This window comes from Manis javanica, chromosome 2 (assembly GCF_040802235.1).
Source record: "Manis javanica isolate MJ-LG chromosome 2, MJ_LKY, whole genome shotgun sequence".
Taxonomy (NCBI): domain Eukaryota; kingdom Metazoa; phylum Chordata; class Mammalia; order Pholidota; family Manidae; genus Manis; species Manis javanica.
This window is the reverse complement of record NC_133157.1, coordinates 104,853,536-104,879,586: the sequence shown is the minus strand read 5'-3', so window position 1 is coordinate 104,879,586 and position 26,051 is coordinate 104,853,536. Positions and strand designations below refer to the sequence as shown.

Here is a 26,051-nt window from a genome sequence, read left to right as displayed (position 1 = left end):
ATAAACACAAACAGACCCTTTGCGCACACATTGATATGCCCTTTATACCATTGTGTAGAACTCATTGGAGGTCACCACACAGAAACTGCTTTTTTTTTTTAAGGGAAAGGAATATTATCAGAAAAGTGTACCTCCATAGCCAATCATCTGACACCCTTTAAGTGATCAAAATTAAGGATATTTAAAGCATGCGTTAATTGTTGATTTACCATTAGTTTTATCCTATCAAGGAGTAATCCCCCTTTTCTTTCTTTTTTTTTTTTTATCTTTAATCTACACTTACATGAAGAATATTATGTTTACTTGGCTCTCCCCTATACCAGGTCCCCCCTATAAACCACTTTACAGTCACTGTCCATCAGCATAGCAAAATGTTGTAGAATCACTACTTGTCTTCTCTGTGTTGTACAGCCATCTCCTTTCTCCCTTCCCCCCCATGCATGCTAATCTTAATACCCCCTTTCTTCTTCCCCCCCCTTATCCCTCCCTACCCACCCATCCTCACCAGTCCCTTTCCCTTTGGTACCTGTTAGTCCATTTTTGGGTTCTGTAATTCCGCTGCTGTTTTGTTCCTTCAGTTTTTCCTTTGTTCTTATATTCCACAGATGAGTGAAATCATTTGGTATTTCTCTTTCTCCGCTTGGCTTATTTCACTGAGCATAATACACTCCAGGTCTATCCATGTTGCTGCAAATAGTAGGATTTGCCCTCTTCTTATGGCTGAGTAGTATTCCATTGTGTATATGTACCACATCTTCTTTATCCATTCATCTACTGATGGACATTTAGGTTGCTTCCAATTCTTGGCTATTGTAAATAGTGCTGCGATAAACATAGGGGTGCATCTGTCTTTCTCAAACTTGATTGTTGCGTTCTTAGGGTAAATTCCTAGGAGTGAAATTCCTGGATCAAAAGGTAGGTCTGTTTTGAGCATTTTGATGAACCTCCATACTGCTTTCGACAATGTCGAACTAATTTACATTCCCACCAGCAGTGTAGGAGAGTTCCCCTTTCTCCACATCCTCAACAGCATTTGTTGCTGTTTGTCTTTTGGATGTTGGCCATCCTTACTGGTGTGAGGTGATATCTCATTGTGGTTTTAATTTGCATTTCTCTGATAATTAGCGATGTGGAGCATCTTTTCATGTATCTGTTGGCCATCTGTATTTCGTTTTTGGAGAACTGTCCAGTTCCTCTGCCCATTTTTTAATTGGATTATTTGGTTTTTGTTTGTTGAGGCGTGTGAGCTCTTCATATATTTTGGACATCAAGCCTTTATCGGATCTTGTCATTTACAAATATATTCTCCCATATTGTAGGGTTCCTTTTTGTTCTATTGATGGTGTCTTTTGCTGTACAGAGGGTTTTCAGCTTAATATAGTCCCACTTGTTCATTTTTGCTGTTGTTTTCCTTGCCTGGGGAGATATGTTCAAGAAGAAGTCACTCATGTTTATGTCTAAGATGTTTTTGCCTATGTTTTTTACCATGAGTTTAATGGTTTCATGACATACATTCAGGTCTTTGATCCATTTTGAATTTACTTTTGTGTATGGGGTTAGACAATGGTCCAGTTTCATTCTCCTACATGTAGCTGTCCAGTTTTGCCAGCACCATCTGTTGAAGAGACTGTCATTTTGCCATTGCATGTCCATGGCTCCTTTATCAAATATTAATTGACCATATTTGTTTGGATTAATTTCTGGAGTCTCTAATCTGTTCCACTGGTCTGTGGCTCTGTTCTTGTGCCAGTACCAAATTGTCTTGATTACTATGGCTTTGTAGTAGAGCTTGAAGTTGGGGAGTGAGATCCCCACTACTTGATTCTTCTTTTTCAGGATTGCTTTGGCTATTCGGGGTCTTTGGTGTTTCCATATGAATTTTTGAATTATTTGTTCCAATTCACTGAAGAATGTTGCTGGTAATTTGAGAGGGATTGCATCAAATCTGTAAAATCCTTTGGGTAGGATGGCCATTTTGACGATATTAATTCTTCCCAGCCATGAGCATGGGATGAGTTTCCATTTATTAGTGTCTCCTTTAATTTCTCTTAAGAGTGACTTGAAGTTTTCAAAGTATAAGTCTTTCACTTCCTTGGTTAGGTTTATTCCTAGGTATTTTATTCTTTTTGATGCAATGGTGAATGGAATTGTTTTCCAGATTTCTCTTTCTATTGATTCATTGTTAGTGTATAGGAAAGCTACAGATTTCTGTGTGTTAATTTTGTATCCTGCAACTTTGCTGTATTCTGATATCAGTTCTAGTAGTTTTGGAGTGGAGTCTTTAGGGTTTTTTATGTACAATATCATGTCATCTGCAAATAGTGACAGTTTAACTTCTTCTTTACCAGTCTGGATTCCTTGTATTTCTTTGTTTTGTCTGATTGCCGTGGCTAGGACCTCCAGTACTGTGTTAAATAGCAGTGAGGAGAGTGGGCATCCCTGTCTAGTTTCCGATCTCAGAGGATAAGCTTTCAGCTTCTCGCTGTTCAGTATAATGTTGACTGTGGTTTTATGATATATGGCCTTTATTATGTTGAGGTACTTGCCCTCTATTCCCATTTTGCTGAGAGTTTTTATCATGAATGGATGTTGAATTTTGTCAAATGCTTTTTCAGCATCTATGGAGAAGATCATGTGGTTTTTGTCTTTCTTTTTGTTGATGTGGTGGATGATGATGGATTTTCAAATGTTGTACCATCCTTGCATCCCTGGGATGAACCCCACTTGGTCATGGTGTATGATCCTTTTGATATACTGTTGAATTCTGTTTGCTAATACTTTATTGAGTATTTTTGCATCTACATTCATCAGGGATATTGGTCTGTAATTTTCTTTTTTGGTGGGGTCTTTGCCTGGTTTTGGTATTAGGGTGATGTTGGCTTCATAGAATGAGTTTGGGAGTATTCCCTCTTCTTCTATTTTGTGGAACACTTTAAGGAGAATGGGTATTATGTCTTCTCTGTGTGTCTGATAAAATTCCGAGGTAAATCTGTCCCGCCCGGGTGCTTTGTTCTTCGGTAGTTTTTTGATTACCGTTTCAATTTCTTTGCTCATAATTGGTTTGTTTAACTTTTGCGTTTCTTCCTTGGTCAGTCTTGGAAGGTTGTATTTTTCTAGGAAGTTGTCCATTTCTTCTATGTTTTCCAGCTGGTTGGCATATAGGTTTTCATAGTAGTCTTTAATAATTCTTTGTATTTTTATGGGGTCTGTTGTGATTTTTCCATTCTCATTTCTGATTCTGTTGATGTGTGTTGATTCTCTTTTTCTCTTAATAAGTTTTGCTAGAGGCTTATCTATTTTGTTTATTTTCTCAAAGAACCAGCTCTTGGTTTCATTGATTTTTGCTATCGTTTTATTCTTCTCAATTTTGTTTATTTCTTCTCTGATCATTATTATGTCTCTCCTTCTGCTGACTATAGGCCTCATTTGTTCTCCTTTTTCCAATTTCGATAATTGTGATTTTAGACTATTCATTTGGGATTGTTCTTCTTCAAGTGTGCCTGGATCGCTATATACTTTCCTCTTAGGACTGCTTTCGCTACGTCCCACAGAAGTTGGGGCTTTGTGTTGTTGTTGTCATTTGTTTCTATATATTCCTTGATCTCTATTTTGATTTGTTCATTGATCCATTGATTATGTAGGCGCATGTTGTTAAGCCTCCATGTGTTTGTGAGCCTTTTTTTTTTTTTGTAGAATTTCTTTGTAGTTTTTTACCTTTGTGGTCTGAAAATTGGTTGGTAGAATTTCAATATTTTGGAATTTACTGAGGCTCTTTTTGTGAGCTAGTATGTGGTCTATTCTGGAGAATGTTCCATGTGCACTTGAGAAGAATATATATCCTGTTGCTTTTGAATGTAGAGTTCTATAGATGTCTATTAGGTCCATCTGTTCTAGTGTGTTGTTCAGTGCCTGTGTGTCCTTACTTATTTTCTGCCCGGTGGATCTATCCTTAGGGGTGAGTGGTGTGTTGAAGTCTCCTAAAATGAATGCATTGCAGTCTATTTCCCTCTTTAGTTCTGTTAGTATTTGTTTCACATATGCTGGTGCTCCTGTGTTGGGTGCATATATATTTAGAATGGTTATATCCTCTTGTTGGACTGAGCCCTTTACCATTATGTAGTGTCCTTTATCTCTTGTTACTTTCTTAGTTTTGAAGTCTATTTTGTCTGATATTAGCACTGCTACCCCTGCTTTCTTCTTGCTGTTGTTTGCCTGAAATATGTTTTTCCATCCCTTGACTTTTAGTCTGTGCATGTCTTTGGGTTTGAGGTGAGTTTCTTGTAAGCAGCATATAGATGGGTCTTGCTTTTTTATCCATTCTATTACTCTGTGTCTTTTGCTTGGTGCATTAAGTCCATTTACATTTAGGGTGACTATTGAGAGATATGTACTTATTGCCATTGCAGGCTTTAAATTCATGGTTACCAGAGGTTCAAGGTTAGCCTCTTTAGTATCTTACTGCCTAACTTAGCTCACTTATTGAGCTGTTATATACACTGTCTGGAGATTCTTTTCTTTTTTCCTTTCTTATTCCTCCTCCTCCATTCTTCATATGTTGTGTGTTTTTTTCTGTGTTCTTTTTAGGAGTGCTCCCATCTAGAGCAGTCCCTGTAAGATGCCTTGTAGAGGTGGTTTGTGGGAAGGAAATTCCGTCAGCTTTTGCTTGTCTGGGAATTGTTTAATCCCACTGTCATATTTAAATGATAGTCTTGCTGAATACAGTATCCTTGATTCAAGGCCCTTCTGTTTCATTGCATTAAATAAATCATGCCATTCTCTTCTGGCCTGTAGGGTTTCTGTCGAGAAGTCTGTTGTTAGCCTGATGGGTTTTCCTTTATAGGTGACCTTTTTCTCTCTAGCTGCCTTTAAAACTCTTTCCTTGTCCTTGATCCTTGCCATTTTAATTATTATGTGTCTTGGTGTTGTCCTCCTTGGATCCTTTCTGTTTGGGGTTCTGTGTATTTCCGTGGTGTGTTCTATTATTTCCTCCCCCAGTTTGGGGAAGTTTTCAGCAATTATTTCTTCAAAGAGACTTTCTATCCCTTTTCCTCTCTTTTCTTCTTCTGGTACCCCTATAATACGGATATTGTTCCTTTTGGATTGTTCACATAGTTCTCTTAGTATTGTTTTGTTCCTGGAGATCCTTTTATCTCTCTCTGTGTCAGCTTCTATACGTTCCTGTTCTCTGGTTTCTATTCCTTCAATGGCCTCTTGCATCTTGTCCGTTCTGCTTATACATCCTTCTTGGGTTTGTTTCACTTCTGTGATCTCCTTCCTGACATCTGTGATCTCCCTCCGGACTTCATCCCTTAGGTCTTGTCTATTTCTCTGCATCTCTGTTAGCATGTTCATGATTTTTATTTTGAATTTTTTTTCAGGAAGACTGGTTAGGTCTGTCTACTTCTCAGATGTTATCTCTGTGATATTTGTCTGCCTGTAGTTTTGCCTTTTCATGGTGATAGAGATAGTTTGCAGAGCTGGTATGAGTGACAGCTGGAAGAGCTTTCCTTCTTGTTGGTTTGTGGCCTTCCTGTCCCCCTTCGCGAGGCGCTGGGTTCTCGCAGGTGTGGATGTGGTCTGGATGTTGTCCTGTGTCCTCTGGTCTCTATTTTAGGAAGAGTTGTTTTTGTTATATTTTCATAGATATATGTGGTTTTGGGAGCAGATTTCTGCTGCTCTACTCACCCTGCCATCTTGGCTCTGTCCCTCTATACCCATTTTTTTGAGTCTTTTTATTATGAATCGATGTTGAGTTATGTCTAATGCTTTTTCAGCATCTATGGAGATGATCATGTGGTTTTTGTCCTTTTTGTTGATGTGGTGGGTGATGTTGATGGATTTTTGAATGTTCTACCATCCTTGCATCCCTGGGTTGAATCCCACTTGGTCATGGTGTATGATCCTTGATGTATTTTTTAATTCAGTTTGCTAATATTTTGTTGAGTATTTTTGCCTCTATGTTCATCAGGGATATTGGTCTGTAGGTTTCTTTTTTTGTGGTGTCTTTGCCTTGTTTTGGTAATAGAGTGATGCTGGATTCATAGAATGAATTTGGAAGTATTCCCTCCTCTTCTATTTTTTGAAAATGTTAAGGAGCATGGGTATTATGCCGTCTCCAAATGTCTGATAAAATTCAGCAGTGAATCCATCTGGTCCCAGAGTTTAGTTCTTTGGTAGTTTTTTGATTACTGATTCAATTTCATTGTTGGTAAGCAGTTTGTTTAGATTTCCTGTTTCTTCCAGGCTCAGTCTTGGAAGGTTGTATTTTCCTAGGAAGTTGCCCATTCTAGTTTATCCAGTTTATTAGCATATAGTTTTTCATAGTATTCTCTAGTAATTCTTTATTTTTCTGTGGTGTCCGTAGTGATTTTTCCTTTCTCAGTTCTGATTCAGTTTATGTGTGTAGACTCTTTTTCTCTTTTTAAATCTTGCTAGGGGTTTATCTTTGTTTTCTCAAAGAACCAGCTGTTGGTTTCATTTATTGTTTTCTATTGTTTTTATTCTTCTTAATTTTATTTATTTCTTCTCTCATTTTTATTATGTCCCTCCTTCTGCTGTCTTTGGGCCTCATTTGTTCTTCTTTTTCCATTTTCTATAATTGTGAATTTAGACTATTCATTTGGGATTGTTCTTCCTTGTTTAAATGGGCCTGGATTGCTCTATACTTTCCCCTGCATTTGCTGCTTCCCACAGAAGTTGGGGCATTGTGCTGTTGTTTTCATTTGTCTCCATATACTGCTTGATCTTTGTTTTATTTTGGTCATTGACCCATTGATTATTTAGGAGCATATTGTTAAGCCTCCATCTGTTTGTGAGCCTTTTTGTTTACTTTGTACAGTTTATCTCTAGTTTTATACCTTTGTAATCTGAGAAGTTGGTTGGTGCAATTTTAATCTTTTTGAATTTACTGAGGCTCTTTTTGTGGCCTAATATGTGATCTGTTCTGGAAAATGTTCCATGTGCACTTGAGAAGAATGTGTATCCTGGTGCTTTTGGGTGGAATGTTCTATATTTTTCTTTTGTTGCTGTCCTTTTGATGTTATATCCAAAAAATCATTGCAATATCCCATGCCTTGGAACATTTTAACCCTCTGTTTTCCTCTAATAGTTTTAAAGATCTAGTTCCTATGTTTACTTCTTTCATCCATCTGGTGTTAACTTTTGTTTATTGTTTAAGGTAAGAGTCCTACTTTTTTTTTTTTAGGAGAGCAAGGCAGATGCTTTTACTTAGAGATAAAGCGAGAGGACAGATCTCCTGGCTCAGGGCAGGAGGGGACAAGAGAGTCATGGGTTGGTGGTGCATTGTCCAGGGATTTTACAGGAAGTTTAGAGACAAAAGGCTAAGGATGCACACCTGCTAAGTAGTTCTAAAATGTTTAGAAGAGACATTAAGTTTCTTATTAGTCTTCTGGGTTATTTACAAGAAATTTACTACTCTGATTTCCTCTCTGCATGGCAGCTCCCAGTCTGGGAGCATATCAGGACTGTCTGCTTTGTTCCCAAGGTGGGCTGAGTTACTGTCTCTTTGGTAAAGAGTATGTTAAGAAACTTACTTTTTAACTAATTGGGTTTTAAAAAAACAGCAATCTTATCTTTAAGTTGGAATCCTGTTTTTACTACATTGTTTTGGGCCTCCTTGTTAAATTGCCCAGTTTTGCAGATCACTTGATTAGGGCTGGAGGAAGAAAAGCAGCGGCCTGGGTAAAGTCAGAAAAGTCAGCTGGGCCCCCAGCAGGCCAAAGCAAATCTCACAATGGATTATCTTGCTTTGTTTTTTTCCCTGAGGCCCTCACCCCTCTCTAAGCCCTTGGTCCCCGTCTCATTGCCCCCTGTACAGATTGAGACCCTAGCTACTGCTAGGGAAAGGGGGCAATGACTGCTCTGGCTGCTTCATGCTGAGAGGGGGTGCAGTAAAGGGGGCAGGTACGTCTCCATCACTGGTCAGCGGAGAGGGCCTTGGAAGATGGGCACTTCTTTCTTGGTTTCCATTTTTATCACGATTTTCAGTTTTATGGCTTCAAAAGGATTTAGAAAACCAACTCCATATCATGGTAGTCCATGGGACTTTTCGGCCTGACATAGCTTGGACTTGATTTTGGAGGCTGTGGAGTGAATTAGAGACATTTTGTGAATAATTTGGAATATACACACAACACTCAACTTTAATTACAGCATGGATCCCACCCTGTGCTACCAAGATGTCCAGTGCCATTCTATTTTGTAATGATTGAGTCATTGGTTTAACTTTAGTATTAAAGCCTTTTGAGTAAAATTGGTTAAGGATCTGATGTGCCAGATTACACATTCTGAATCAAGTGATGGTACAGAAATGGAGGCTAGGTGATTGTAAGATAAATTCTAACCGAAATAAGCAGGTGATGAGAGGCAACAAAGGGCCTGGCAGTTTCTTTGAGCGCAATCCCAGGTGAGGTTCACTAGTCTGCACCTGGACAGGCTGGAGAAGTCACGCCCAGCAGGGCAGGCAGTGAGTTTTTAAAGAAGGTAGGGTGAGGTAGAGCATAGATTTACAGTGGCATGAGGATTGGCTACACCAAGGCACATTTTTCAGGTTGGGAGGGGGCAGCAGCTGGGGACTTTGGGACGTCATTAGTGTCCAGTGTGCTCACCCCTCCCTCTCGTGCCTCCAACCTTACATTCCAGCCTTTTGGTTATAATGGGTGCCAATTCGATCTGGCTACTTCTGGCTGAGGAGGGGCGGCATGGGTAGGGTTGAGGCTGGTGGGAGGCCAGAGGAGGCTTGGAGGGAAGGGGAGAGTACTGATGTACCCACATGGTCTTGTGCACTTCTACTGTCCAACTTCTCTATCAGTGGCCAGAGGTTTTAGCAGGTATGTTGTCTTCATCTCTCAGGAAAGATATGTCTAGCATGATCACTCAGGCTTTGCCCTGTCTAGTACTGTAGTCCGGACGATGAGAGACAGACTGAGGCTTGTTCGTAGCAGGCAGCCTGGACGAAAGAATGGAAAGATGAGCATTGTTCAGGACAAGGGGGTATCTTTCTTAGGAGTGAGAAGTAAGGTAGGTAGGAGAGGTGTTTGGGGGAACTTGAGATGAGAGAGTATAAGGGTTAGGGACAACTGGGTGAAGAGGGACTACAGCTTTGTTGATTATCTGCAGGTCTTGAACAAGCTGGTAGGCTCTTGATGGCTTCTTGACTGGAAGAATTGGAGTGTTACAAGGAGAATTAGTTGGTACCAGAAGCCTTTGGGAAAAAAGATGGTTAATGATAGGTTAGATGCCTTTGCGATGGGCTTGGGAAATAGCAAATTGGGGTCTAGAAGAAGAGGAGGATGGGTCTTTGAGGTGGATGAGGACTGGAGCATGATGGCTCGACACCACAGGAGTAGAGGTGTTTCATACTATTGGGTTAATGCCGGTCGATGGTACAGGAGGGTCTGTGGAGGGCTCAGGGCTACAACTTATATTGGCTAAGATGATGAGTGAGCTCAGTTGGGGATGACTAAGAGGCAGGGAGATAGAGGCACCAAGCTTGGAGAGGAGATCTCTCCCTAACAAAGGGAAGGGACAGTACGGGATGACTAGAAATGAGTGGGTAAGAAGATGGCTCTCAAATGTGCAGGCTACTGGACCTGTCTCTAGAGGCTTAGATGGGGCTCTCATGACACTCAAGACCAAGACTTGGGAAGGATGTTAATGCCCATGAAAAGAAAGTAAAACAGAGTAGGCAGCTTCCATGTCTACCAAAAAGGAGATGGACTTACCCACTACTCACAGTGTGGCCCTGGGCTCGGCAAGGGTGATAAGGGTGTTTGAGTGTAGGCATCTTCAGTCTTCGAGCAGGTCCGGAGGGGAGTCCCTCAGGGGGGCCTGCCTCTCACAAGACTCTGTCGTGGGAGGATGACATTCCCCAAATGGGCAGTCTACTTTCCAATGACTTCTCTTACCACAAACTGGGTAGGGTTTAGTCAGCTTGTTGGTTGCGTTGAGGCATCTCTTTGCCCAGGGGCCTCCTTGGCCACACCAGAAGCAGGGTCCCAGAGGCTCACAAGCTCTGGACTGGTCTTTGGTGTGATAAGACCCCTGTCCTGCTGGTCACAGGGCCTCTTCAAAGGCTTGGGTTTGGGACACTGTCCTCCTCTCATGTTCTTCATCACAGGTATTAAAGACTTTAAAGGCCATGGTTACCAGGTCACCGAGTGGAGTGTGGGGTTCCTCTTCTGCCTTTTTAACTTGCGTCTTATGTAACTAATATTTGTTCTGGTGAAATCTAGTTCTTTACTAGTTTAGGAGTAAAAGAACAGTGACTATAAATGACAAAAGACTTACAAATGACAATGATTAAAGATCTGATGAGAGCTTCCTGTAAGACAGTTGACATAAGGAAATTTGGATATTTTTCTAGCACAAAACATTAAGTAATAAAATTTAGCATCATTCCCTTTGCCAGTGCCTTCCAGGCAATTTAGCAGGTAAGTTTATATCAGATAAATAAGCCAAATTGGCCAAATACTTTCTCTAATGAGAAAAAATTCTTCTGACATGTTCCAGGTGCCCTCTGGAAAATATCATAGAGTTAACTAGAGGTAAAAGCATCTTTTTGAATTTGATTTTGGGAAGCCGTTATAAAGTTTTTTTTTAAGGCATTTGTCTAAATGGAATCATAAGTTACTATGAAACGATACTTATCTATTTAACTAGAATGACAATAAAATATTTTAAAGGCAAATACAGAAGGTCACACAGTTATTAGCAAAGCTTAGCTTTTAGTTTTTTCATATTTAGATCTCATTATCTTAAATATTCAGACTAGTCATTGAGACTTTAAGCATGAGAAACTTTTGATAAAACAATTAGAGACCTCTTTGCAGTCTTTTAACATTAATAGCAGACTTAACAGTTAAGAAAACTTTTTTAACTGAAAACAAAATTCTAATTTTGCTGTGTACTTGATACTGAGACTCATTTGCTTTAATTTTTTGTAGCATGACTATATTAAATTCTTCCAGAAGCTTTCTACAGCTTTCCTTTTACATTCAGTGTTCTCCCTCTTAAATAAATAGCTGTACTTTAGAACAATTACCTTCTTTTACCCTCAACAAAATGAATTTCCATTTTTTATACTTTCTCTTATTAAAACACACATCTTTTTAGCAAGTAGAGATGTTTTCTTCTCTAATTAGCGTTAATTAGACCTCAAAACTATTAGGAACTTTAATTTTCAGTGAACACTGGGAAGTGGGCTATTGTAAACCATTGCACTAGCATTTTTTAGATTAACGAATTCATGAACACACTTTATAATTCCTGACACCATGTGCTTTACAGCATAATCTCTAAGCACAAAATATGTCTATTAACTTAGCAGAACTTTAAGATTCTAGGTCACTACAAAAATTTTCAGGCTGCAGGCAGGCACACACACTGCAATACACAATCACTAAGATGTTCACTTGCTGCACCCAGCTCACCCACTCCCAACAACCACGCCAGACCACTTACAAAATGGCGGGTGTGCGGTAGGGTGAAGGGTCAGGAGAGAAAGGAGGCAGGTCTGTCCTGGGAGGAGTCTTGTCCGTGGTTTCCGGAACCAGAGGGCAGGAGGAGCGTGTTCCGGTGGAGGAAGAGGGTGGTGAAGGTGGAAGGAGAGGGGGATGGGGTGGTGCAGCCACCAGAAGAGAGGAGGAGCAGGAAGGCGGTGTGGTTGAGAATGTAGGACTTTAAGATGGCAGCAACATGGGGGAGGAGAAAGAACTTAAAGATGGTGGTGGAGAGGGGTGGGGGTAGCGAGCTGAGAGAGGTGGGAGACCAAGGTTCTCTGGCGGATCTGAAAAGGAAGAAGGACTGGGCAGAGTACGAGACTGACAATCTTTAACTGGAGATCGGGCCAGGAGAACCTTGGTCTTTGAACACTAAACATAAAGGTCTGGGTGGGAGCGCTAAGTCCAAAAAGCCTGCACATATGGGATTTCACCCCACTCTCCTCTCTGGTGGCAATAATTAGTCAAGTTGGTGAGGAGGCTAAAATTGAAAGTTCCCCCAGGGGGCCAGCGAGATTGGTTGTCCAAGGGACTGAGGCCTGGCCTGAGAGCAAAGGAAGGCCAGCTTCCGTTTGCAAACTTCCTGGGACAAATATAGAGTAGCCAGATTAGAAATGAGACACCACAGTGGGGTCTGAGTGTCCGCTTTCGAGGGCTGGTTCCCCATGTCTTCGTCACCTCCCCAACTAATCCCGCTGAGTGGTGCGCCCAGCATCCCAAGCGCACCACGTCAGGGGAGATGTCCTGGGAGCCTGGGTGAGGGATGTCTCCCACACCACAGCCCCAGGGGTGGGTATCCCAGATGCCCACAATGGATAGGCCGTATGCCCAGGGGTCAGATGCCCCAACCTGGACGTAGCTATGATTTCGAATGGACCGAGTGAAACGGAGTTAGGAAGGGAAACAGACCAGGGGAAACTGAGGGACTCACTGGAAAATAGTCTATGCAGCAGAGAGCAGGCTGAAGTCTCGGGTCAGGGAAGGAGGGGGCAGGGCCACCGGTGGCTGGTTGGGGCTGGAAGGCTCACACTCCTTCCCAGGTTTTTCAGCCCCAAATGTAAGATAAATTCTAACCAAAATAAGCAGGCGACGAGAGGCAGCAAAGGACCAGGCAGTTTATTTGAGCGCAGTCCCAGTCAAGGTTCACTAGTCTGCACCTGGACAGGCTGGAGAAGTCACACCCAGCAGGGCAGGCAGCCAGTTTTTAAAGAAGGTAGGGGGAGGCAGATCTTAGATTTACAGCGGTGTAAGGATTGGCTAGCCTAAAGCATATTTTTCAGGTTGGGAGGGGGCAGCACCGGTTACTTTGGCACGTCATCAGTGTCCGACATGCTCACCCCTCCCTCTGGTGCCTCCAACCTTACAGTGATTATATATCAATGAAAAACACTCCTAGTCCATTGATGTTGGAGGCTTGGAAATTTTGCAGGGTGTGGGGTGTTCTTAGCCCAACATCCTTGCAAGCAAGAAAATCCCAGAGTGCACCTCCCTATCCACCCTGGAGGGAGCCATGACCAGGGATTAATTCCACACAGCCAGTGAGTGCCATTTGGGGCTGGCCAATGGATACCAAGGCAGGTTGTCCTATCTGGTGCAAGCCAATCTGTAGCCTGTAAAGTTTTTATATATGAACAGTGGTCTTTGGGAAGCCAGTCTAAATATCGGGTGAAGCTTGGGCGATTGTTATTAGAATGGTTTTTTTGCTCTCAGCAGAGGGGAGCCTTTTGATTTAAGCATCCTGCCGTTGGAGTAACCCTAAGGTACTCGCCCCAGATTTGAAAAAAACTGCTTTCATATCTGTTGTTAATTTCATGGAGAACTAGCACATTGGAGGCATTTTGCAGTTGAGGTAGAGCTATAATGGTAGTTAAATTCTTTGTAGCATCATAGGAGAAGGAGAATTTATGCCTGTTAACTTATTGAGACTTTAGGCATGAGAAATTGCCTTGATAAAATAATTAGAAAACCCTTTACTATCTTTCAACATTAACAGCAGACTAGTAGCTTAAGAAAACTTTGTCCTTTTAACAAACAGAAAACAAAATTCTGATACTGCTGTGTACTTGATAACAAGACTCATTTATTTTAATTTCCCAAAACATGACCATATCAATTCTTCTACAAACTTTCTACAACTTCCTTTTTTTACATTCACAGTTCTCCCTCTTTAAATAACCAGCTGTACTTTAGAACAAAGATACCTTCTTTTTACCCTTAATAAAATGAATTTCCATTCTTACACCTTCTTTTATCAAAACACACATCTTTTCTAGCATGCAGAGATGTTTTCCTTATTGTTTTAAGTAGTTTTAATTAGAACATAATACCATTGGAAACTTTAGTTTTCAATGAACACTGAGAAGTAAGCTATTGTAAACTGTAATAACTAGCATTGTTTAGATTGACAAATTTATGAACACATAATTTCTGGAAATGTACTTTACAGCACAATTTCTCAGTAAGCACAAAATATGTCTACTTAGCAAAACTTTAAGGTTTTAGGTTACTATAAAGATTTTGAATCCATATGTAGGTATACACTCTCTATCACACTGTAACACTCAGTTACTAAGAAGTTCAGTTACTACAGTTATTTAGTTCACTCATTCTTAACAAGCATGCTAGATTACTTACAAAAGCTTCACTAAACATGACCAAGTCAAGTCTCTTTTTAAGAATTCTTTTCTTTTGAAAGCTTTAAGCCAGGCTGTATTGCAGAAGATAAATTTCTTTTGTATCAGGGAGTCTAGTTTAAAACGTCCCAATTTTTAGGATATTGAACCCAATAAATAGAAAAAATTTCTAATAAAAGGATTTAGAAAATCAGTTCTATATTGTACTAGTCCACAGGACTTTTGACTATTTTCCTTCTTTTTTTTTTTTTTGAGAGGGAATCTCTCCTATTTATTGATCAAATGGTTGTTAACAACAATAAAATTCAGTATAGGGGGGTCAATGTTCAATGTACAATCATTAATCCATCTCAAGCCTAACTCTCGTCAGTCTCCAAGCATAACAAACAGGTTCTTACATGGTGAACGAATTCTTACATAGTGAATAAATCCTTACATGGTGAACAGTACAAGGGCATTCATCACAGAAACTTTCGGTTTTGATCACGCATTATGAACTGTAAACAATCAGGTCAAATATGAATATTCGTTTGATTTTTATACTTGATTTATATGTTGATCCCACATTTCTCCCTTTATTATTATTATTATTTTTATTTTTAATAAAATGCTGAAGTGGTAGGTAGATGCAAGATAAAGGTAGAAAACAACTATTTTCCTTCTTTATGGCAAAATAAATTTAGCCTCATAACTATTGTATACTTCTCTCAGGGGTTGAGCCTCTCTAATCAGAGCGTTTGTATTGAGGCCAGGCTTGTGTACAGAAAATAAGGCCCTTCTTCTTCAGGGTTTGGGGATCAAATTGCTTCCAACCCTTCAGAATGCATGCCAGAGGTATGTCTGGCTTAAAACTTGAAGAGGATGCTCCCATCTCCAAATTTATCCTGGATGAGCCTCCAAAAATGATGCCGGGGTTCTTGTTTGCAGAGTCGAAGAATGAACTTTGCAAACACGCAAGGTAGGAGAACAAGGCAGAGGCTTTTATTTAGAAATAAAGCGAGAGGACAGAGCTCCTGGCTAAGGCCAGGAGGGGGGAAGAGCGTCCCAAGAGTTCTATTTTATTCTTTAGTATGTGGATATCCAGTTTCCCCTATATCATTTGTTGAAAAGACTGCCTTTTCTCCACTGAATTGTCTTAGCTCTCTTGTTGAAAAGTAATTGGCTATATATGTGAAGGTTTATTTCTGGACTCTTTATTCCATTGGTTTAAGTGTCCTTATGCAAATACCGTTTGTTTTAATTATTGTAGCTTTGTAGTAAGTTTTGAAGTTAGGAAGTGTGTCTTTTAAGTTTCTTCTCTTTTTTTCAATACTGTTTTGCTGTTTAGAGCCTTTTGCAACTCTATGAATTTGAGTGTCAGCTTTTTCATTTCTGCAAAAGAGCTGTTGGAATTTTTATAGCAATTGTGTCAGATCTGTAGATCTCTTTGGGTAGTGTTGTCATCTTAGCAATGTTAAGTCTTAGAATTTATGAACACATGTCTTTCCACTATTTATGTCTTAATTTCTCTCATAAAGTATAAGATTTAATTTCCTTGGTTTAATTTGTTCCTAAATATTTTATTCATTTTGATGTTATTGTAAATGGAGTGGTTAAAAAAACCATTTCTTTTTTGATTGTTCATTGCTAGTGTATAGAAATGCAACTGATTTTTGCATGTTGATTTTGTATCCTGCAACTTTGCTGAATCCATTAGTCCCAATAGGTGTGTGTGTGTGTGTGTGTGTATGGAATCACTAGGATTTTCCACATAAAAGATCATGTCGTCTATGAACAGAGACAATTTTATGTCTTTTTAATGTGGACCTTTTATTTTCCTTTTCATGCCTAATTGCTTTGCCTAGAACTTCCGTACTATATAGAATAGAATATATTGTTAGAGTAGGCATCTTTGACTTGTTCTGATCTGAGAGGAAACCTTTCATTCTTTCCCTAGTGATACAATGTTAGCAATGGGTTTTTGTCTTATGTAGCCTCTATCACAGTGAGAAGTGTCCTATTCCTAGTTTGTTGAGTCTTTTTATCATAGAAGGATGTTGAGTCAAATGTTTTTTCTGCATCACTTGAGATGATCATATGGTATTTTTCCCCTTCATTCTATTAATAGTATATATTATTTGATTGATTTGGTTATATTCAACCATCCTCATATTAATGGAAATAAAACTCACTTTATCATGATACATAATCCTCTTAATAAGCTGCTGAATTCAGTGTGTCATCATTTGAGGATTTTTGCATCAATATTCTCTAGGGACATTGGTCTGTAGTTTTTTTAAACTTGTACTATCTGCCTTTGGTATCAGAATAATGTGGCCTCATAGAATAAACTTAGATGTGTTCCTTTCTCTTCATTTTTTAGAAAAGTGAAGAAGATTGTTCTTTAAATGTTTGACAGAATTTACCAGTGAAGCCATGTGGTCCTAGAATTTTCTTTGTTGGGAGGTTTTGCTTACTGATTCAGTCTCTGTACTAGTTATGGGTCTCTTGAGATTTTCCTATTCTTCACAAGTCAGTTTTGTCAGAAGTTGTGTTTCCAGGAATTTGTCCATTTCATCTAGGTTATCCAGTTCTTTGATGTATAACTGTTCATAGTGTTCTCTTCTGATTATTTTTCTGTAAAATTGGTAGTAATATCTCCATTGTGGTCAGAAAAATAATTCATATAAATATATAAATATATTTAATATAAATATATTATTAAAATATATTAATACTTGTTTTGTAGATGACATATGGTCTATATTGGAGAATGTTTCATGTGCACTTGAAAACTTAATCTCAATTGTTCCAGTGGGTCTAATTGGTTTTAAATGCTATTCAAGTCCTCCATTTCTAATTTATACATGTTTTTCAGATATATTTTTTATCCCTCTTTCTTCTCTCGCCTCTCTTTTTTGTCAGCTGTAGTTACTTGCCTACCAGACTAAAGTCCCACTGATCCCTGAAGCCTTCTCATTTTCTTTGAATATCTTCTGTTTCCTGTTGGATAATTTCTGTTGCTGTGTCTTCATATTTACTTGTTTTGCTCCTGCAGTGTTTAATCTTCTGTTAATCTTGTCCTGTGTACTTTTTATCTCAGACATTGAAGTTTTCATTTCTAGATGTTTGATACAGGTATTTTTAACTCTCCTGTCTACTTAACTTTTTGAACAGGTGGTATACAGTTATAATTGTTTTTATATCTTTGTTTTTAGTTCTGAGTCAGTTTCTTTTGGTTGCTTTTTCTCCTTTTAACATGCAGATGATTCTGTGATATGTTCTGGTTTCCCATTCAGAAGTATCTCTTTATGGTACAGTTGATAATATCTTTGGTAAATTTTCATGTTCCACTTAACTTCTTGTTTCAAAGGCCTTATTGGTCATATTATCTAATTTTAACTAAAGTAACCATCAGATAATAGGCAAGTGTGCTTAAAAAAGATTCCTGCCAATAAACTGAATTAAATATCATACTAAATACATAGATTAAAAAATGTAAGCTCAAATGACAAGAAAAAAAGAAGAAAATGACCGTTTTCCTGTATGATACTATGATTTATAGTGAGAAATATGTATTTGGCTCCTGGCACAGAGATTCAGAAACACTTAGATTTTCCTAAGTGATACAAGCAATAAAGAGGTCTTTTATTTTTTATAACAAACCCCTTTGAACTATACCTGAGTTTATGACATGACATCTGGAAAGTCTCTAGGGATAGAGGTTGGTTGCCTGGACAACCAGCCATGTGACTGATTAAAGGGTTGGAATTTTTAGCCAACCCTACTTCTCCCACCCCCAGATTGGGGAGAGGGATGGAGATTTTGTTGGTCTTCAAAGGCCAATGGCTTAACCAAACATGCCTGTATAAAAATACTAAATCTTGAATTTGCAGAGTTCCGTGTGGGTGAACACATGGATGTGTTGGGAGAATGGCATGCTTGGAGAGAGCATGAAAACTCCCCACCTCTTCCCCATACCTTGCCCTATGTATTTCTTCTCTGTGGCTGTTCCTGGGTTGTGTCCTTTTATAATAAAACAATAATAAGTATCACACATTAGTTGAATCAGGCAAGGGTCGATTGGAGCCTCTGATTTATAGCCTGTTGCTCATAAGCACAGGTAATAACCTGATCTGGTGATTGGCATGTGTAATGGGGATTTGGTAGTCTTGTGGGACTGAGCCCTTACCCTGTGGAATCTGACTCTAACTCCAGGTAGATAGTCTCAGAACTGATTTGAATTATATGATACTTAGCTAGTGTCCCTGGACAATCAGAATTGCTTGTTGTAGGAAACCCTACCTCCCCAATGTATCTGGTCACAGGAGTACTGAGTGTTATGTAGGCTAGAGAGAAACACAGGAGTGAATGTTCTTTTCTAGACATCTTGCTTCTATCACAAGCATCCACATGCGGAGGTTGAAAAGCTAGTTTAATCAAATGTAGTAAGAAGTTGGCAAGATCAAACTTACCAAAAAGATTCCCACTATTGTCACCAATAAAGGCAAGTTAACAGCTACTTGCCGAACAGAACACCCAAGCTTGGTGAAGAAGCAGTTTAAGCATGTGAAGTCTGAAGAGCTCCATGTCTGCACATGAGATTCACCAGAGGAACCAAGGAAAGATAAGGGGACCTGAGGGGTTTGAATACAGATGAGGTGCCATTTCAGGCTGCCTGTGTCTGCTGACTCTTAGGACTCCAATGGGCAGTGTTTGCTGAGGAATTATCTGTAACTTTCAGATCTGATGTGTCAGAAGAGTAGCTTAGAGGTGGTTATTGATGTGTTCATTGTGAATATGACAGAGGCAGTAATTAGACTGTCAACAAATATATGCAAAAATAAGAAATTATTAAAAAGAAAGGGAATTAGGAAAGGGGAGGAAAACAAATATTCTGGGAGCAGTGAGTTTCTTCTCTTGGGTGGACAAATTAGAGGTAGCTAGCAAAAAGGCCATTCTGCCTGTGAACATTCTGTCTGGTGCTATTGAGAAAAGTTCTTTATATATTGTGTGAAAAATCTTTGACTATGTGACTGTGGAGTATGTATGGCAGACTATCTCTGTAATATCTGCCAGTGGCCTTTAGTACTGAATGTTTTCCATCATCCTGAATTTTCTCAGGTTTTGTTTTGTTGCTTAAAGCAGTATGGATAAAATACAAATAATGTAATATTTCTTATATAGCTGTGGCATAATATTCCTTTATTTAGACCTGGTGAAAAAAGGTAATGTATAGGAATTTTTGTTTGGCTGTAGAGGAACTTTATACTTAGGTTTCCTTGGACTATGTGGTTGGTACTGTCCTTTAAGCCTGTCATTGTAGGTGCGGCTTTATCAGCACAACGTTATTCACCCTAGCCCAGAGCACCAAATTTTTTTTTTAATCTTTGGTATACTGAAAGACCTTGCATAGTACACATTTTGAAATGTACTTTTATTACCTAGTTTTGTATATAATGGATCACCAGAAATATCCAAGAATTACTAATATATTTCCATATTGGTGACAGGTGTTCTAGTAAGCATTTAGTGTAGCAATTCTGAATTGATTCTGACAAGCTAATAGGACCTTTTGAAAGTTTCTTTCCAAGCTTCTTGAGCTCATGTTTTCCCTCTGGCCAGTGGGGTAGACTGTGAATTATTTTTCTATGCTCTTTAAAGACATATAGGTAGTTACTGTTCATTTAAGCCAGATAGCATGTGTCAGCTCCTTTTCCTGGAAAGGGAGAGGTTTTTTGGGCTGCTGTAGTAAAACCTTATGTGACTTCTTATGAAGCTCTTTACATAAATTAGTACTTTAAGATTTTCACAGCACTTGGAGCCCTCCTGTTTTTCACTTATAAAGATTCTTAGAGGGTTGGACACAGATGTTTCTGTGTGAAATTCTCTTTGCAGTTGTGCAGTAGCAAGTGATCATTGATAAGGTTATATAAAATTAATACTTTTTTAGTATAAAAACACAGCAAAGAATTCTTAAGACAAGGAATAAGTGGCCCTTTTATATTTTTACCAGTCCTCCAAGCTGCCTATAGTCAGAATCTGAGTTAGCCAGCTGTGGACAACACTTTTAATAATAGTTTGTAGATGCTCAGGAACCCCTAGAAATGCCCCAGTTCACATCAGCCTTATGTAGTTTTCTCTGCATTAGCACTGTGAATTCTAGCTCTTAGAGGCTTTTAATATGCATTGTCAATCATCCCCTTACACTGGATTTTATTTTTTCAATACAATATTTATATTTTCAAGAAGTACAGGTAGGTGAGTGTTTAAATTCTACGAGCATTTGTTTTTCATTTATCCTGATTAAAAAGTCCTAAGCAACAGGACTTTAGTGACACTTTTTCTTCTATCTTCACATCCATAATTCTAAAAATTTAGGTTATGAATTTGTACACTTGATAAAGTGGCTTTTCTATTTTCTGTTTTTCTTGGTGATTGACTTTACAAGTATATTTTATGGGATTCTTATCAAAACTTTCATTTTTTCAAGGTGTTGACTTTAAAGTGAAAACAATTTCAGTGGATGGAAATAAGGCTAAACTTGCAATATGGGTAAGAGGTTTTAAAATGTATTTTGTATAAATATTAAACTTGTACTTTTTAAAGAAGCAGAAATTGGTGTGTGTGTAGTGTTCTAGAGGTGAATGAACAATTTGTCTTAAATTTTGGGGGGATTTGATGTTGATTAAAGGATAAATAGTTCTTTTAATTGGGTAAGTAGGCAGACTTGTTTTACTTTTTCACATTTTGAAAATATATAATCCTTTCAGAATATCAAAAACAAAGTCTAAAAATCATTTTGACTGAGAGAATTACTGTTACTGAATGTGTTTTTTTAAAGTTTGAAAAAAACCTAGACTTTGGGGAATGGAGTGATACTTAGAAAAACATTTATTTTTCATGTTTGTTAGTATAAATATTTATAAAATTTGAGTTTGAGAACCTTGAATTTATTTTTTAATACTGATGCCCTGTTTTTACTTACTGGCTAAATTGCCTGTGAACCCAACCATTCTGACCCACATGGCTCTGCTAACTAGACTTGTTCATGTAATGCTGAATAAGAGAATAACTACCAGAAATGTCCCAATGCTCAGTGGCTGTGTCTGTCTGCCTGTCTCCCCACCTTCTGTCTTTCTGTCTGTCTGTCTGTGTCACCTATCTGTTATCTGTCTGTCTATATGTGTCTCTCTGTCCAGTTACTTTAGGATGTATGCCTGGAAGTAGAATTGTTGGCTCAAAGATGTACATCTTTACTTCCCTTCAAGTTATTTTACATGAGCAGACTACACACTTTTCCTTAAAGGGCTGGATAATAAATATTTAGTCCAACCCTAAAGTGGGCCATATGACAGTACATAAGCAAATGGGCTTGCCTATATTCCAATAAAACTTTACTTAGTAAACCTTACGTCATAAAACAGGTAGTGCACTGAAACAGCAGTTGACAAACTGCAGCTTTGCATAATACTAGTTATCTTGAGGCTACAGTCCAAGGATAGTAGACAGAAGACAGAAGGAGCCAGGCCCCAAAGTAGAGACTAATTAGTTTATTCATCTCCCTCCCCCTCCCCACCCAACAAAAGTTGAGCAGCTGGGCAAGAATTGCTCTAGGCACTAGTGTTAAACTGGTGATTAAGCAGATGAGGTTCCCTTTCTCATGAAATTTATTTCCTAGCTAGTGTACATCTTATGTTCATCACCCTGGTAGGCGTCAGAAACATGAAATAAGAAGTGGGTTGGTTTTATGCATTTTCCTAAAAGAAGATACAGAGAAAACACTCAGAGTCCAGCCTCATAATTGCTTGTCTAAAATAAGGCACCCCTGTAATTCTCTGTAAATAAGTGGTTCTCAAACTTGATTCTACATTAGAATCACTTCGGAATATTTTTTAAAACTTCTGTCATACCCTAGACCAATTAAATCAGAATCTTTTGGGGTTTGACCCAGGCATCAGTATTTTTCAGTTTCCAAGAAGTTTAATCATGTAGCCAGAGTTGAGAACCACGGCTTTTAGTGAAATGGCCTTAACCTGTGATAAAAATGTAGAAAATCTTTACATAGTTGTATTTTTCTAGAGATGAGTCAATATCTTTTAATTTTATGTAACACATAAAGAGAACACTTCTTATTTAAATTTCAAGTTTTAAATGCACTTGTGTATTATGTTATTTTTAATAATGCATTTGACTTTCTACTCTTAAATTAGTAATGTTGAGTTTATTATTTATACTTTGTTTTATTTAATAATAATTGATTGTCACTTTTAGGATACTGCTGGTCAAGAGAGGTTCAGAACATTAACTCCCAGCTATTATAGAGGTGCACAGGGCGTTATATTAGGTAAGGTTGTTATTGTTTTATTAGTGGTATTTCTGATTTTCCTTGTCTGTGAAGGTCAATAAGTTTTTGTTTTATTTATCCTTGGGGCTACTTTTATGTAACTTAAAGTTTATTAACTTCATTTAATACTGATGAATACTTAAACTTTAAAAATTTCAGCCCTTTGTCAAACAGTTAAAAAATAAAGATCTGACTAATTAATTTGTTTTAAAAAGCACATGTTGATGAGGACATAACAGAATTAATCCATACATAGTTGGTCTGTCTTAGGGCATCACCAGACTTACCTTCAGTCAGCAGCATATTAACATTTGCCACAGTTTATAAAAGGAAGAAAAGTGTTGGTTGCATAGTAGAATATATTTTATTAGTCCTAAAAATCAGCACAACCCACTTAACACTGCTGATTCATAACCACACAAAATTTAAAAACCAAGTGTGGATTCAATTTCAGTTTTTTAAATGTGCTTATTCTTAATATTCCTGGGAAGCTCTTTAACATGAGCATTGGTGAGTTGCAGGGAGAATTCTCTCTCTTTATATCATGGCTTGTGAGGCTTTGGTGTCATTGCTGTTCATTTGACAGTGACTCTTACAGTTGTGGTTCAGCATCTCCCAAGTTTAGAAAAAACTTTCAATTAATAAGTGCTTTATTTATTATAATGCAGGATGATATGAGGTGAAAGTGACAACAGAGGAAGGTAATTAGGATCCCATACACTAATGTCACAAATTTTTTCCAAGTTGCAAATTGTCCTTTAAAGAAGCAAATTAACATGGTCATAGATGTTTAAATTCATATAAAGTTTTTTGGTATTTTGCCACAGACTTGATGTATAAACACTTTTTGGTTTTTTGAACATTCCTCTTAACTGTTCTGAATGGGAATAGCTGTTTTGTTTAAGTTAATTTTTGGTTATCACACAGGATATAGTTTCATTTTTCTCACTGTGTATTAATAAAATTGAAGTGTGTGTGTGCCTTTTTTCTTAACACACTTGTTTCTTCCATCTGTCAGGAGTCACTGATTATTAAGCATTGAAGGTAACATTAACTCCTGGTTGCATATCAGAAATATAATATCATTGCTTCTTATTTCTAATACTGATATAATAAATGACTCTTCATTTCAGTTTATGATGTCACAAGAAGAGACACCTTTGTTAAACTGGATAATTGGTTAAATGAATTGGAAACTTACTGCACAAGAAATGACATAGTAAACATGCTAGTTGGAAATAAAATTGATAAGGTAAGATGTCAGACACTTGGCATTTTGGCTGTCTATTTTGGTAGCTTTTCTTAAACTTTGCATTTATGTTTCAGGAAAATCGTGAAGTTGATAGAAATGAAGGCCTCAAATTTGCACGAAAGCATTCCATGTTATTTATAGGTAGGTGTGTGAATATCCGAGTTTCTGCTACACTTTTCTCTTTACGAACCGTAAAATGTATGTATTTAGTTCGTAGTGTCTAATGGCATTCAGGAAAGCCAGGCACCCAGTACTAAAGGATTACCTGTTGGTCCATGTGCCAGCAGGGGTGGCGCCACTGGGGTGCTGGTTAGAAATGCTTCATTTCAGGCCCTAACCCAGATTTTCTTCATTAAAATCTGCATTTTTAACAAGCTCATCATGTGATTTGTATGCATTTGATTTATATATGTGAGAAGCATGGTAGGTAGAGCAAGAATTGGCAAACTGCAGTGCTCTGTTCTGAAATTTTTTGAAAAGACCCATCTGTGTAGAAAATGGACCATAAGAAGCACATGCAGGAGGCTAGTCACTCTCTTAGAGAGAACCAGGTGATTTGATGCTGGTTGCTTTGGCTGTTGTAGCAGTAGTGTGTGGTAGAAAGGTAGCGGAGCTGGAGATACTTTGATAGTTAAGCTGACAGGCTAGGATGATAGATTGGGTGTGGAGAATAATGAAAGAGAGCAGTCAAGGGTAACTCCGAGGCTTTGACATTGAACAACTAGGTGAATTGTGCTGCCATTAATGGGCTCATGGAAAATGGAGATAACAGATTTGGGAAGGGGAATAGGGAGTAAAGAATTCTGTGTGGACATAGAATGAACCATCTTTCAGATAACCAGTGGATATGCCAATTATTGGTATTTATGTGGTATTTAAAGTTGTGGGATTGGAGTGATCACTGAAAGAAAAGCTAGATAGAGAAGGGCTGAAGATTGAACCTTGGGGTCCTCCAACAATTAGAGGTCAGCAGAAGATGAGGTGCCAGCGAATAAAGCTAAGAATGACATGCCTGTGGGAGGAGGAATACCAGGAGTGGTCAGTGTCCTGGAAGTCAAGAAACAAAGTATTTAAAGGAAGAAAGTGATCAGCTCTATCAATTACTGCAAGTTATCAAATGAGATGAGGACATTAAATTTGACAAGATGAAAGATATTGGTGGTCTTCAGTAGAAGAGTTTCAATGAAGTGATAGGAAGAAAAGCCTAATTAGAAGAAAAAATGTAGAGCCAAATTAGAAGAAAAAATGTGAGAAAAAGTGGAAACAGCTTATGTGGGTAACTCTTTAAGAGAGTTTTGCTTTGAAAGCAAGTAGAGAAACTGGGTGGCTTCTAGAAGGATGTATGGGCTTGAGGGCAAGCTGACTGGTGGGTGGGTGGTTAGTTGGTTAATATGATGGACAGTAATTTGGGCAGGATTTTGATCTGACTGGTATGACCCAGTAGTGAAGGCATATGATTTTTCAGTGAATAAGTAGGGATAGGAGCTCAGAAACTAGAAAAGGGGAGGGCCCTACATAGCATGGATAGTTCATCCTTTTTAATAGCACAGGAGGCAGAGCCTTAGGATATTATGTTCAGGGAGGCTGGTAAACCTATTAGTGGCATGATCAGTGGTGCTTATCAGCTTGTTTCTGTTTTTCTCAACATAAAGCTAGATCATGAGCTGAGATGGAGGAGTTTTAAGAGGAAGAAATAAAATAGTTATCTCAGACAGTAAAAATGGTAGACACTAGGGAAATGTTGATCAGGGGGCAGGGTTAAATGTCCACATCAGTTTCCTGAGCATAAATTTTAAATGGGACCAGTGACCATGGTTGCATATCATTTACCCAACCTACCCAGCTAGTATATGCTGATATAAGGTCTATTTTTGGTCTCCGTTTGACTTAAATACTCCTCTATCAATTACTGAATTAATTGGTACATAGAACTCCTAGACCTGCTAGGAGATATATAGGTATCCTCCAACCTGGCAAATGTCCTTAGAGGAATAAACAAGAGCATGATTCCACAGCTTTTCCAGGATATTTGCTGACAGATGATCTTTTAGTATTAAGCATTTACCCGTAGCTGCTTGATTGCAGGTGTACAGAACAATCAGATTAATTGTTTTAACTTAGAGCTTAAATTGCCTTATTCTAAAATAGGAATAATATCTGCTTTGAGGGCTAATTTAAAGAACTAGCTGAAAAATTAAGGAGAGAACTTGGAGTAGAGCTTGAACACATATACAGTTCTATCACAAAACCTTGGGCTTACATACCACTGTTCATATGGGTAGAATTTAAACAGCTCAGCTTTGAGAGTTGGGGAAAATTGC

The 26,051-nt window shown here is 38.4% G+C and overlaps 1 protein-coding gene across 2 annotated transcripts in view; it reads left to right on the top strand.

The window, feature by feature from the left end:
* RAB18 (RAB18, member RAS oncogene family) overlaps positions 1 to 26,051 on the top strand; it is a 50,878-nt gene that overhangs the window by 22,724 nt on the left and 2,103 nt on the right. The window contains exons 3-6 of one of the 2 annotated variants that reach the window (XM_017664361.3): positions 20,625 to 20,686; positions 22,406 to 22,478; positions 23,612 to 23,730; positions 23,805 to 23,871. In XM_017664361.3, the coding sequence (XP_017519850.1) occupies positions 20,625 to 20,686; positions 22,406 to 22,478; positions 23,612 to 23,730; positions 23,805 to 23,871 (321 nt within the window). The remainder of the gene's footprint in view (positions 1 to 20,624; positions 20,687 to 22,405; positions 22,479 to 23,611; positions 23,731 to 23,804; positions 23,872 to 26,051) is intronic. The other variant, XM_017664362.3, reaches the window with a different exon arrangement.